The 12,961-nt window shown below is 45.4% G+C and overlaps 1 protein-coding gene across 11 annotated transcripts in view; it reads left to right on the forward strand.

The window, feature by feature from the left end:
* Positions 1-12,961, forward strand: part of RABGAP1L (RAB GTPase activating protein 1 like) — a 255,020-nt gene that overhangs the window by 227,513 nt on the left and 14,546 nt on the right. For 9 of the 11 annotated variants that reach the window (XM_042786400.1, XM_042786398.1, XM_042786396.1 and 6 more), the window contains one exon: positions 8,002-8,094. In XM_042786400.1, the coding sequence (XP_042642334.1) occupies positions 8,002-8,094 (93 nt within the window). Of the gene's footprint in view, positions 1-8,001; positions 8,095-8,362; positions 12,957-12,961 lie in introns of those variants that run through there. The other 2 variants (XM_042786402.1, XM_042786404.1) reach the window with 2 other exon arrangements.

The following is a 12,961-nucleotide window of genomic DNA, read 5'->3' on the forward strand; positions in this document are numbered from 1 at the left end:
CACAGGGAGTGTGGCGAAGACTGCACTTGTCTTCCTGCCCACCCTTCTCTTCTATTGCTGTGATGTACCAAGAAATACAACCAAAGTTCTAAAACTGTTGTAGGCATGGCTTAGATCCCCATCAGAGTGAAGAACGTACCTCTAAACGGGGCTTGGGTTTTGCATAGTCACCGAGGAGACATGTGAAACCTTTAGCACCGAATGCTGCAGCATGGACATAAGATACTTCGTTGTACATACCAAGAGGTGTATGTACGTAAGACACACAAAAACCACTTGGAACTGTTATGAAGAACGAATTCTACCATGGAAGGAACTGCTGCCGTTCATAATAACGGCGTTTTACAGAGCAGGGCCCCGTCCCAGACGGCTGGTCAGAGTGTCGGTTCCCCCGGTTATCTGATCCTGACCCGTGGCCTTGGGATATATAGGTAGTTTCATTTAGCCTATATAGTCTTTTGTAGCAAGAGATCTCATTGTTCAGGCATTCTTTAAGTTATGTCGGATAATGAAAATGACCTGTACTTTCCATTTAGAATGTTTCAAATATTGCTGTCCTTAACCACAGTATTCCTGTTGACCAGAGCCAATTTAAATGCAAAATGGGTGCTTGCTGACTAAGTGGATATAGCTGTTTCCTTTCACGGTGTGCATCTCAATGCTAAAGCCCTTATCTGTACGCTAGAGGAAGCGTTTTTTTTGTCTGGGTGAGCTGCTAGACATCATCTGCAAGTATATAAAATAATCAGCCATTTCCAAGCACTGCTTTTAAGGCACTCAGGGTATCTCCTTTTTGCTAAAACAAATAGAGTTGAAGTGGATAATAAGCCCTCACTGTCTCCAAGTGAAAATGAATTTTTGAATGCTGAAAACCAGTTTGGGGATCTGAAGGAGTGTTTTGACGAATCTCTGCCACAAAGCAGAACATCCTTTTTTTTTCTTTCTTTCTTTTTTTCTTTTTCCTTTATTTTCTTGTTTTGATGCAGATTCCCCTGCAGTCAATATAAGTGCCCCTCAAACTCAAGCACTGTGGTGAGTGCAAAAGTACATGTCGGTATTCAGAGCTACAGATCAGGGAATCTGAATTTTGTTCTCTTTTCCTGTGTTGCTGCTGGTTTTATGTACAATGAGGCAATTATTGAATGCCTCTTGGCCTCAGCTTACTCTTTTAACTTAGTTAACTATATTGCTAACCAAGCCTAACTAAGCAGATCTTTAAACAGCAGGGCTATGAAAGAATAATGCGTTATGCCAGGTTCAGCAGGTTTTGATGAATGGAAATACATTGCAGAGATTAAAATCTGACAAAAGGATCTGGTGTTGGAAATCATCCAGCATCCCTGACTGGGGCCGCTGCCATTTTGAATCATAGTAAATTGTGCAGGTAGTCTGTAAATTTTGCAACCTGCCTTTCCCTTCATTTTATATATTCCTGTGGGTGTCTCAGTTGCAGTTGAGGTATTTTGATAATGGACTGATGTGGAAGAATTAAATAAAAATAAAAATTCACAGCAAAGCTGGTTTCCTTTGCCTCCAGCCAGCTTGCAAATTGGATTTATGTTATCCTGAAAACTCTCTTCAGGAGGTCTTCAGCCTACAGAGCTGGCAACGAGGTGACTTGCAGGAGGAGGGAAACTCTCTCCCTGCAAGGAAGGGATGCTTGGGTGTGCGGGTGTGGAGCAGGCGGCTTTGCTGATACACAAAGAGCGTTCCTGTCCGTTCTTTTTCCCAAACGCGCGGTGGAGAGTGATGCTGTTCTGCAGCAGGCATTCAGACAGGCACGCGTTGAGCAGACGATCTCTCCAACACACTGTACATTTCCAAGGAATTCGAGGGAACGTCTCCTCCCTGCCGGCGGAGATAAAATAGCATCTGACATTCTGGGCTTTTATTGCGCCGCGTGCAGCACGCGAGCTCGAGTTGGCATAACAGCACCGTGGTCCCACCTTTATCCACTGCCACGAGAGGCGGCTCATCAGCCCCAGCACCGCAGGCTTCGTGCCCAAGGCCAGGCTGCAACGAGAATGCCACAATCAGATGGTGTCTGAGAAGCTGCTTCACAAAAACTTTTTGATCGTGTTGCCCCCAAACCAGGGGTTAGAGGATGTTTAATGAGATTTGTGGTGTGGTTTAGAGTGGGGGGGGTGTCTGGGTCCTGAATGCGATGCTGTAGCTGGGTGGAACACTGATGGGGGGCTGTTGCACTGGATTTCAAACCTGTGGTGGAACAGCTTGTTACCAGCGAGCCCTTCACCGCACGGTGACAAAAGGCGGAATGGGAATTCGTCAAACTCTGTTCCGGCTTGTGAATTTTCTTCAGATAACAGCTGATTTTAATCCCTACGTTTTTTTCTGCAAATGAGCGATAGGGATTTTCTTCTCTGCAGACTACCCAGCGCAAATGGAGTTTTGTGCGAAACTATGATTTGCCTTTTTTCCTCTCAGATTGTGGCTAATATCTCATTGGAGATACAGTTGTTCAGGTTGTATTGCATAATATCTAAATAAGACATCCCACTCACCCCCTTTAAGGTCTCATCCAAGAGAAGAGTCCGTTGTATCAACATGTTACTGCAGGTTTTGTTCTTTTCCATCACTGCATCCTCCCCTCCCCCCCCCAAAAAATAATTCTTCTCTACTTCTGAATCTTACTCCCAGTGACATTTCAAGATACTTATTTGTGCCTTTTGGCAACTGCATTTTAAGAAACGGACAATACAGTTATACTGCGCAGTTACACAGTTACACTGTGCAGACCGGTAGATCACTGAGTTAGATTCTTCGTATACTTTTGTTACACTAAAGCCTTAATTTGGCCTAATAAAGTGTTTAAACAGAGCTGTATTATCCCTCCTTGAACCTGATTTGGTTCTCTTTTAAATCTCAAATACTAACTAGAACAAATCAATACAACAACTTTGAGCGTGAACTAAAGATGGGTGTGATCCGGAAGGTGTTGCTGCGAGTCAGCTGTCTGAGGTTCTGTTCAAAGCTCAGTATCTTCATATGGCACACAGAACCAAGCGTCATTTTGAAACGAACTCGCTTTTAATATTGTTTTAAACAATTACATGAAGAAAATTAAGTATGCACAAGCGTAACTCAGATCTGCTCAAGAGGGGCACACGTAGCAGTGGTTTGTGAGAGCCTCTTGCAGGCGGTACTCCCGGCTGCCCGCAAGGGCTGAGCCAAGTCTGAGTGAGCTCAGGCTGAGCTTAGGCTGGTCCTGACACCTCTGAGCCGGGCTCCCAGGCATCGCAGCCTGGCATGGGCGTGAGGGAGGGATAAAGGGAAGCTGGGCTGCAGCCAGCGCCTGTCGTTGCTGTCAGTGCTGGCCCGAAGCGAGCTGGGGGTCCCCCCCAGCAGTCACAAGCACCGAGTGTAACCCCACCTGCGGAGGGGTGCAAGTCCCTCGCCTCAGTCTTGAAATACCGAGCAAATCCAGCGCCAGCGAAACAGAAAATTGTCACCTGCTTCAAAGAATGGGGAAGGAAAACATTGCATGTTTTGTTAATTGGCTTTTTTCTTCTCTCTTTTTTTTTTTTTTTTTTTTTTTTTTTTTCTTCTTCCTTCTTCCACATTGAGGTGAGAACCAGAAAGGAAAAAAACACTAAGAGTGCAGAGATCACAGAATACTGGCTACCTTGTTAATGCGATGGGACAGTATTTTTGGAGTGTTTATGCAGTGCTGGATAAAGAACTGGGAATCTGGGAAAGAGATATTTTGCTCAGTCTGGCATTGTGGTGGTGCCGGAAATTAGGAATCGGGTAATAGGATTTTTCTGTCTGGATCAGCCTCTGGCTGTCTTCAGTATGTTCAGGAAATCACTTTACATTTCTGCTTCCATTTCCTTGGCTGTCAAATGAACGTAATGATAACTACCTCCTCTAAGTGCTCGTGCTTCATTAGAGCAATAAAACATTTCGGAGGAAGGAGTCATAGCTGTGTGATTTATTAATCCGGCAAGGTCAGACTGAACTGTCTGTGAACAGCTAAAGGAATTGCAGAATGAGGGGAAGGTCTCCTGGAGCTGGGCGGATGCCGATGCTGCCAGTGCGCAGGATTGCCAGGGAAGGTGAAGCAGATCTTTCCAGCCCTGTCGGAACGGGGGGGGGCAGCTGGAAACAAAGCATTTCTGTTTTTCACCTGCCATGTATCACCTCACTGCAGCAAGTCCTCCGGGCATGCGGTGCAGTAGTCTGTTGGGTTTTTTTGGAAAGAGGTTTTGCTTGTTCAGTTCTTCTGCGTGGATGTTTTACTAAGATGCTCTGCATGGATTTTTCTCTGCGTACAACTAGTTGCGACATGATTTTATGCTTGAGCACAATAAAATAAAACGAGTCAAGGAGATAAGATACTGGGATAAACAGATGAGCAATGTTTATAAGCCATAAGAGTCTCCTAAATTTGATAACCATCAGTTCTAGCCAATATACCCCATGGTGCTAAAGAAAGAAGAAAGCAGTATTGCAGGAGCTTTTACAGAAAATGTATGAGCATACTTTCTTCAGGACCAATCCATGAATATTGAAGCATAGCTAGCGCTATGCACTTGCTTATAAAAGAGAAGTCCCTTGTTGAATTCACAGACTATTTCAGGGAATGAAATTGGGGAATATGGAAATGGGCTTTGACATTTTTTGTTTGTTTATCAGTGTATACCCCGAAGAAAGTGCTGTAATAAATTATCAGACTTCGAGTAATGTGGCTGAATAAACAATAACAGTGAAGCACAGTCCCTGCCAAAGTTATTAAGCATACCTGCTTAAGTTTATATTTTATGGGATAAGCATTAGTATGGATGGGTTTTCTAAAAGGAATTTTCTTCCCCACCCCCCCAAGCCCTTAAGACAGACTTTCACTGTATGTAAATACTACTTTCCAGTTAAGACAAGGCTGTGACATAGATACGTAAGAAAATGCGTGAGTCACGATATTCTTTCAGAGAGCACAGAAGCCATTTTCTGTGTCCCAACATGCTCCCTTACACCCTGACACTTACACCTTCTGTGATTTGATCCCTGTTCCAGGTCTTACTTGCTGTTCACATTGGTCAGAAAGTGTTGCCCCGCTGTCGGCTTGCTGGCGAGCGGCCCCGGCCACGGCCTCAGCGCCCGTGGGTACCTCCTGCAGGGCTGGGAGGGGGCCCTGAGCCCTCCCACGGCCACAGGGGCTGCGCCTGGCCCTGCTCACACCTGTGAATTAAAATGTAAGAAAGGAGAACACAGAGGTAAGAACAACTGGTGGGAAAGGGCTACCAGACATCAAGAAACGGTTGTGAATTGGGACGGTGAAGACGGGGAGGAGCAGAGTTGAACGAAACAACTGATTCTCGTTGTCCCCTGCTCATCGTAGGGTTTTTGATGTGACCTCTTCAGATTAGTTTCTGGTGGTGTTGAGACGGGTGATTTAAGTGCCAGATAGACTCTGTGCAAGTTAAGTTCTGCCTCGTCTCGGTACAGAACACAACGTGCAACCAGAGAAATAAGGCTGCTCTCGGGCAGCTTCAAAAACCGAACATTTGAAAAACGAGCAAGGAGAGCTGCACGCTGCTGGCCGTGTGTGGTGTGTGAGGTTGAGTTACTGAGAAGCAGCAGCCATCTCTTCGGGCATGGGCACAGGCTCAGCCTGGGGAGGGACAGCTGGGGCACAGTGCTCAGCATTTGGGTCACAGCGGTCCTTTATATCCCATTGGCTCTCTCAGTGAGAGTTACTTACTCCGATCGTTACCTTCGTGCTGCGTTTTGCCTGCATCTCCTGGCTTATAGAGAGAACTAAGATTTTCGTTCATGAGTAACTTAAGCCAACCTCGTGCTCAAAGGGAAAAGGGGGGTGCTGCTGCGGCAGCTGTCAAGGTGAAGGCGTTGGTGGGTCGCTGCAGTGGGGACAGTCCCCAGCACCGCCTGTTCAAATGTGGGGAGCTCCCCTACCCACGGGGGAACTGCTGGCAGGGAAAGGATTGGCGACACTGCAATTTTTACCTTTGCTTTCCACTCTTTTTTCTTGATTTACATTAAAAATATATATATATATATCTGTGTTGCATCTCCCGTTCCTTCAGACAGCAGATTCTTCCTGAAGTACTCGTGCAGCTGTGCGGATGGGAGGCTTGTCCCTTGGTGTAGTAAGACTTACTACTTATGTGTACGTTAAAGGCTTTAATGAAAAACATCAGGAATGAGGACAATCTGTGGTTGAAGTGATCTTCTAAATTACACCTATGTTGCACGTTTCTGCCATACTGTGCTACAATGTCTCCCTCATCTTTATTTTCTGCTGGTTGCATATTGGAGCACAAAACCCCACAAACAGCACAGGAGAACTAGGTTTGGAGGGGGGTCCTTGTAACGCCCCGGCCCGGGAGCCTTGATCTGGTTCTCTGAATAAGATCCCAGTAAGCACTGTGGAAGGAAGGAAAAGATCAGGCTTTGGATGTGTGGTTCGCTTCATTTCGAATACTACTTTGAAATGATTTCTTCTTCTTGAATATGAAGTAGCCTCAATAGTTCCAAGTTGCAGCTAAGACAAAAGGGGCTGGGTTTGCATCTTGAATGTTGCGCAGTTGAAATGTGAAAAAAGCACCTCTGATCCAGTCCTTTTCGTTTCATTGTGTTTTGCACTATTAAGTGTCATCAAAGCGAAATTCTCTTGTAAGTTTGTCCAAAGCACTTCATGTTTTTATGCTTAGCCTTTTCTCTGTGCTTTCTTTAGGGAGGGGGTTGGTTTAAGATTTCAGCAGTAGTTGGTGGGCATTAGTGCTGCTTTATTAGGGCTCCCTGTGCACCGTGCTTTCCAGATTATGGGTTTCAGATCTTCTACCCGTACCTCGCAGAGGGCTCTGCAGCGACACTGAGCCCTTGCTTGGTCCCCTCCTGCACTGCAGAGGAAGGAGCTGTTGGGCTGACAACCAGTGAAGGCAAAACACCACCAGAAATACATGTAAACACTTATCTCTGCTCATCTGGAGTAGTTTTTTGCCCTAAGGCAAGGTGACTGTGGCATGTTCTCACACCAGGAGGCAGCTAGACGTGATCACTGTAGGCAAGAGGAACAGATCTCTCCATAACAGATCCAGGAAAAGCGTATGTTCACAAGTCATGATGGTAGCTGGCATCGGGGACCTCTCCGGTGGCCAGCAGATGACCCAGCACTTAGCAGGGCTGGCTGCTTGTTGCGTGGCAGGGCCAGAGCAACGCTCTCAAAGGTCTCCAGGGAGAGACGGGATCGCTCGTGTAGCACTGTGTACCCAATTAAAAGGTGAAAGTAAAGCCAAGGATCTCCACGCTTTGCTTAAAAGAACACAGGAGTTGTTTGCGTACCTTGTCTTAAGTTGAAGCTCTGTTTTCCCAGAACTGAGCTGGCTGGGACTTGACCTTTCTGCGTGGCTGTTTGTGATTTCTGTGTGGCCGCCTCACTGTGTCCCTGCTGCGGCTGGGAGCGAGCACTGCAGCATCTCCACCTTTGCTGGGGAGGAGTCTGATGCCAGACTTCTATGAGGGCATCGGTCACAAGCTATAATTTAGACATTAATACTCTTTCAGCAATAAAAACCATTACTTGGATCTTCCCCGGGGAATTGTCCTTTTATATGAATACTCCTTTCTTCTAATCTCGTTTTTAACAGTTTTCTTGCTAAGGCGTTGTTTTGGTGAATCATGCATACCAAAGCATATTTTCCTCTTCCCTGTTCTCTCACTCCTGTTCTTGCGTTTTTTCTTCTTGTAACTCTTACTAGAATGTCTCTACTTCACTCTTGTTTTCCTTTAAATATTTGAATAATGAACAGCAGTAAGCACAGAACGATTTCTGTCGTTGTGAGCTGTACTGGTAAGTGTTTGACACGGCGTGGTGAGGCGGGGGGGGGGGCAACAGGGAGCGATTTTATTCAGCAGCAGCTTTCCAGCACTTCCTTGGCTTCCTGTTTGCAAGGAGAACTTTCCGACAGCCTTTCCGGTGTTCCTCTAATCTCTAAACGCAGGTTTTCCAAATCTTTTCCCCAGGTGCCAACAAAAAAGCTGAAGAAATATGAGAGAGAGTACCAAACAATGCGAGAGAGTCAGCTGCAGCAGGAAGATCCTATGGACAGATACAAGGTAGGGGAGATGCTGGATGGGAACCTGTTTCGCTGCTTGATCCCGCGGGGTTCCCGCGGTTAAGCAGAGCTGCGGGTCCCGCGCTCACCTCTCGGGCTGTGCCGGTGCACACCGCAGGGAAGTCAAGTGGCAGGTGAAACTCATCCCCTTTCTCGAACAAGCACTTTGAACACTTGGACTTAGTATTTTTCCCAGGAATATTTCAATCGCAATTTGTAACTCTCAAGACATCTGCAAGTAGCCACATATAATATTTTTCTTCTTTCAGTTTATATGTTTGTAGGTAACTCTCCTGCTGTTGCACTTTTACGGGAGATCTTCATGAGACGCAGAAACAAAGGGTGATTCAGCTACAGACACAGAAAGGAGAAAATACACATTGTTCTAGCACAAGCTGTGTGCAGTGGCATCCACAGAGACTTTTGGAAGATGAACTCTTCCTTGACTGATATGATCCTTGTTATTGACCTGTTTATTCCAAGTGTTAGTAATTTTTTGTTAATATATATGGTGCCCTAGTACGGTGGGACCCAGAGCAATCCTGGCGTCCCAAGGTACTACTGCAATGGAATTAATAGTAATAAACATCCTGCTTTAAATCAGCAGAGAAATAAAGGTTCAGTTTTGAATATGATAGTTCACCAAAGAAGAATAGTTCTTTTAATTTTGCATCAGCATTGCTTATCTTTCCAGTGTATTTGCTTTTATTGTCACTGCTACATTCTGTTGCCATAGATTTTTGTGTGATGAAGCTCTGCCTGTAGGCATATACTTCATTTAGTGTTCAGGATCCATTTATTGCTTACCCTGCTTTGAAAAATTCAGTTTTCTTTAGGTGAAGCTGCCAGAGATGAAGCACTTTACTGCCCATTGCCCAGGTTAGCTGGGAAGCAACATTGCCTACATACACCTGTACTGTTTTCCTGCTGTTCTTCATTGTGCCTTAATACATTAAGAGACATTGCAGTTGGTACGGAGTCTACCAGGAGTGTGGAGCAGTAAATTATCATACAGGGGGCAACAGGTTTACATGGTCTGTGAACATAAGAAAAGTGCACCATGTTCAGAAAACCACAGTATGAAAATTTGTAGTGAAAGACTGTGCCATAATTCCTAAATGTGACAAGATAGAGTTACAGGTATGGAGAAAGTAAAACTGACTTTTTTTTTAAAAAAAAAAAAAAAAAAAAAAGTCTTTACCTGTGAAAAATTATATTTTGAGTGTAGTTCTTTTGATGTCACAGGGTGTAGATTTTATTGTTTGTGAGAACTGGGACTGCTGTAGTAGCCGAGAGCCAATAGTGAGTACGACCTATTTAGAAAAAAACACAACTTGCTGCTGATTGACTTCTAAGTATTTCCCCAGTGGTTCACTTATAGGACTGTGGAATTAAAATAATACTCAGAAAACAAATAAGGCTTCTTTAAAGCTCTGTGGAAGCACATTAACTACTTAATCTTGGATAACAGACAGTAAAGAACATTATCCCCGAGCTGCAAATGAAGATATAGAAAGTGACTCTTTGGCCACTGTTTATGTGAGTCACTGTCACGGCCAAAATGACAGCCCGGGGTTTTGGCTTGCACTTTTGAAACTCACTGTGTGTTTTTTTTATTAAGCCAGTTTGGGTCTGGTCCTCTTAGCGATGCTGTGATTATGTGATTAGAGAGAGTCCCCGTAACTGGTTAGTTGCACATTAAGTTCAAAGTTCGGACGCATTCTTCAGCTGATGGGAGTCACAGAGAAATGCTTGTGAGTGCTCTCTGTTCCCTGTCTTGCCTGTTTGTTTTTATTAATGTGCCAAGCTGAGGTTGGTAGGAATTGACATTTCAGGAGTTTTTCCAAAGGGCAGCAGGAAACGCAAGCTGTGTGGATCCTCGCAGCAGAAAGTGGAGAGCCAACTTTGCTTCTCCCTTAAACAATCGCCCTGCAGCCCGTGTGTTTAGAAACGCATTTTGTTTTGGCAGCATCAGTGCCAGACTTTGCCCAGCCGGGCTTGCTGTGGGAAGGGACCGTGTCTGCACTGCTGAAAAGCCAGTATTGCCTCTGAGCGTGGTGCTGCTGGTAGCTCCCCCCGCCCTGGCGCGCTCCCTGTGTGGGCTGTGCCCTGAAGGCCTACATCATTGCAATTTTTGGTTTCCCTTCCCAGAACAAAATGAGGTTTTGGTTCGCTGCCCAGGAAGGGGATGTTTCTTGGATGGGATCGCCGGAGTGGAGATCCCTGCAGGGCGTTCCTCTTACAGGTCAAGAAGGAAACTGGCTTTCAGTCTGTTGGTAGTTACAGAGTTTTAGTTAGCGGCATGTTACCGTGTTTCTTGCCAGGAGAGGTTTGTCAGGACCGCGGTGACACCGGCACTCGGGAGTTGCAGTGGTGAAGGATCACTGTCTCTGTTTTCACGGGCGCTGGGCCGGCGGCGGGGCCTCCTCCTGCGCCGTCCCCGCAGCCTTCCTCCCCTGCCCACAGCGCTCGGGCCCTGGGGTGTCCCCGAGCTCGGGGGGCGGCCGGGCTGGGCAGCCCCCGCTGACACCCCTCCTGCCGGGGGGCACCTGGGGTGACCGGCCAGGGTGCTCCCCCACTCCCACGGGCCCCAGGAAAGAGCTGGGTTTGCAACATCTGGCTCGGGCATTAACCAGCCGCGTTTTCCCACCTGACGGGTTCAGTTCACGCGCGACGACGAGCAGGGTTACGTGCCGCAGGAGTTTCTGCCAGGCTCATATTTTACGTCTTGATTGTGATCTGACTTACCAAAAGAACAGTTATTAAAGAGTGTCGTCGTTTTTGGTGTTTGTTTCTTTCTGTATTTACAAGTATTATTTAGGGAAAGTGTATTTTTTTGTAGACGCTTTTTCGCTTTATTGTCCATTGCTTAGAACAAAATACCACATTTTTGTCAGATAGATTTTTAAAAGGTGCAAAAGTAAGTATGTTCTAAATTGCTGTTTGTCACCAAATTTCATGACTTCTGGTTAAAGTAAATTACAAATTGCCTATAGAAGCCAGGAAGAAAAGTGAGTTGCATGTGCAGAAAAAAATAGCTATATAGCTCAGATTGATATTTTTTCTATATATTATGGTTTTTTCCTGCGTTTGAGAATACCTCATGTAACAGTATTTTGGTTGACTTGATGAGAAATTGCCGGAGTTGAGCTTGGTACTTCTTGATTTAAAATAAAGAGGATGTCACCACACAGAGAAGGGCTGGCGTTTTGCCAGCAGACCCTGCATGTGCGCACAGTTCTGTTCCGAGGGTAGAAACGCCTTTTCCTCTATGGACCTTGTGCAATGGAGAAGTTGTTTGTCTGAATAAAATGTGTAATTTGGACATAATAGCCTTCTGCGTGTTTGAAGTGGGAGAGGAACTGGTCACTTCTATTCAGTCATGGTAACTGAATGGTAACCGTCATGAGTAAAAATGTAAGATAACTCTTGATGTGGATTACTTTGTGTTTTTTTTTAAAAAGAAAGTGTGCTGGGGCACTTTTGGGAATGCTTCTTCAGAGTCAACAAACAGAAAACACAAACCACCTCCAAGAGCCTCTGTGTTGCTTCCCAGGGGAGGTTTTCCTGGGTCGTTTGCTGTAAAAGCCTTCTGGGTTTTTAGATGGAGGTTCACAGGGTTTTCCTTCAGAGCTCCTCCTCAATCAAGAGCCCTTTCCAGTGGCCCCACAAAGACTTCCGTTTGCCCACAGCCAGAAAAGTGAATTTTAACCAATGTTTTCATCCCACCGTCGAGGATCTGTTCATGCCCAAAGATCTGGGGTGTTTGCTCATCAGCAAACGTGACGCTGAATTGCTTAACAAGGTTTGTGACTTGTTACACCCCTCCTGAGCAGCAGCACAGCGAGGATGATGCATCATTGCCACTAATCTTGTCAGGAATTGCTCCTTGGTGCTGGCTGGAAGGGAGCAGAGGGTGGAGTTCAGCCTTCCAGTCTTCCTGAGCTGAGGCTTGCCTACTGCTTTCAAATTTGCCTTCCTCTTTCCATCCAGCGTGTGATGGAAGCTGGAGTATATCCTCTTTCAAACTCAGAACCAAAAACCCACTGAAGAATCAGCAACATTTTATTTTTCTGGCTGCCTTTGTTGGTATTAAAAATTATTTTATATCCTGTTTTCACTGTCTTTACACCAATGGTTGAAAGCAGTATTTGGTCTGTGGCTTTGCAGGAGGTAAGTTTATTTGTGTTTGTGTGTATCAGCGGTGTTTGTCCCTTTTGGAAATGCAGTATCCTCCTTTTAAAAGCTAACCAGAGTTCACCAGCTGCCTTTTGTAACCCGAAGGAGGAATATGGGAAAGAAGAATCTCTTATTTTACTGATTGCAGAAACTGAGCAATGATGAAGAGAAGGAAATCGTTGTCATAGTCAGTAAATTGTTAGTGGTGTGGAGAGAAAAGGCAGGAAGCTGTCTGTTTGCACCAAGGACAACTAGCAGGTCTGACCAGTTGGCTTATGCCAGGTTAGAAAATGCCGTGTGATGCGAGTCCTGCTGTAACGAACCAGCTCCATCTCTTGAACTTTATGCCATTGCGAATGGTATTTTATAAAACCCTGTAAATGTTCCAGAGCCATTGAAAATAGTTTCCTACGTATGAAAAGCACTATTTGCTATTTTTGTCTTTACTGTGTAACGTTAGGTTTTATTTAGACTTAAACAGATTAAGAGTTTCCTCCTGAGGAAGGAGGCAGTTTTTCACTGCTAGATCTGGGGGGAGGAGCTGGAAAAGACAAACCATCTAATCGTGCATACTGCCCTGTGTGGAGGAAGAGTAAAGGTCGCCCTATAAGAGACTTTCAGCTGGAAATTAAAAGTATGGTGAACAGATAAAAACATCTCTTAGCTATTGACTGGATGCCCAAGGTAAG

Source organism: Tyto alba, unplaced genomic scaffold (genome assembly GCF_018691265.1).
Source record: "Tyto alba isolate M040663 unplaced genomic scaffold, T.alba_DEE_v4.0 Super-Scaffold_1000006, whole genome shotgun sequence".
In the NCBI taxonomy this organism is placed as follows: Eukaryota; Metazoa; Chordata; class Aves; order Strigiformes; family Tytonidae; genus Tyto; species Tyto alba.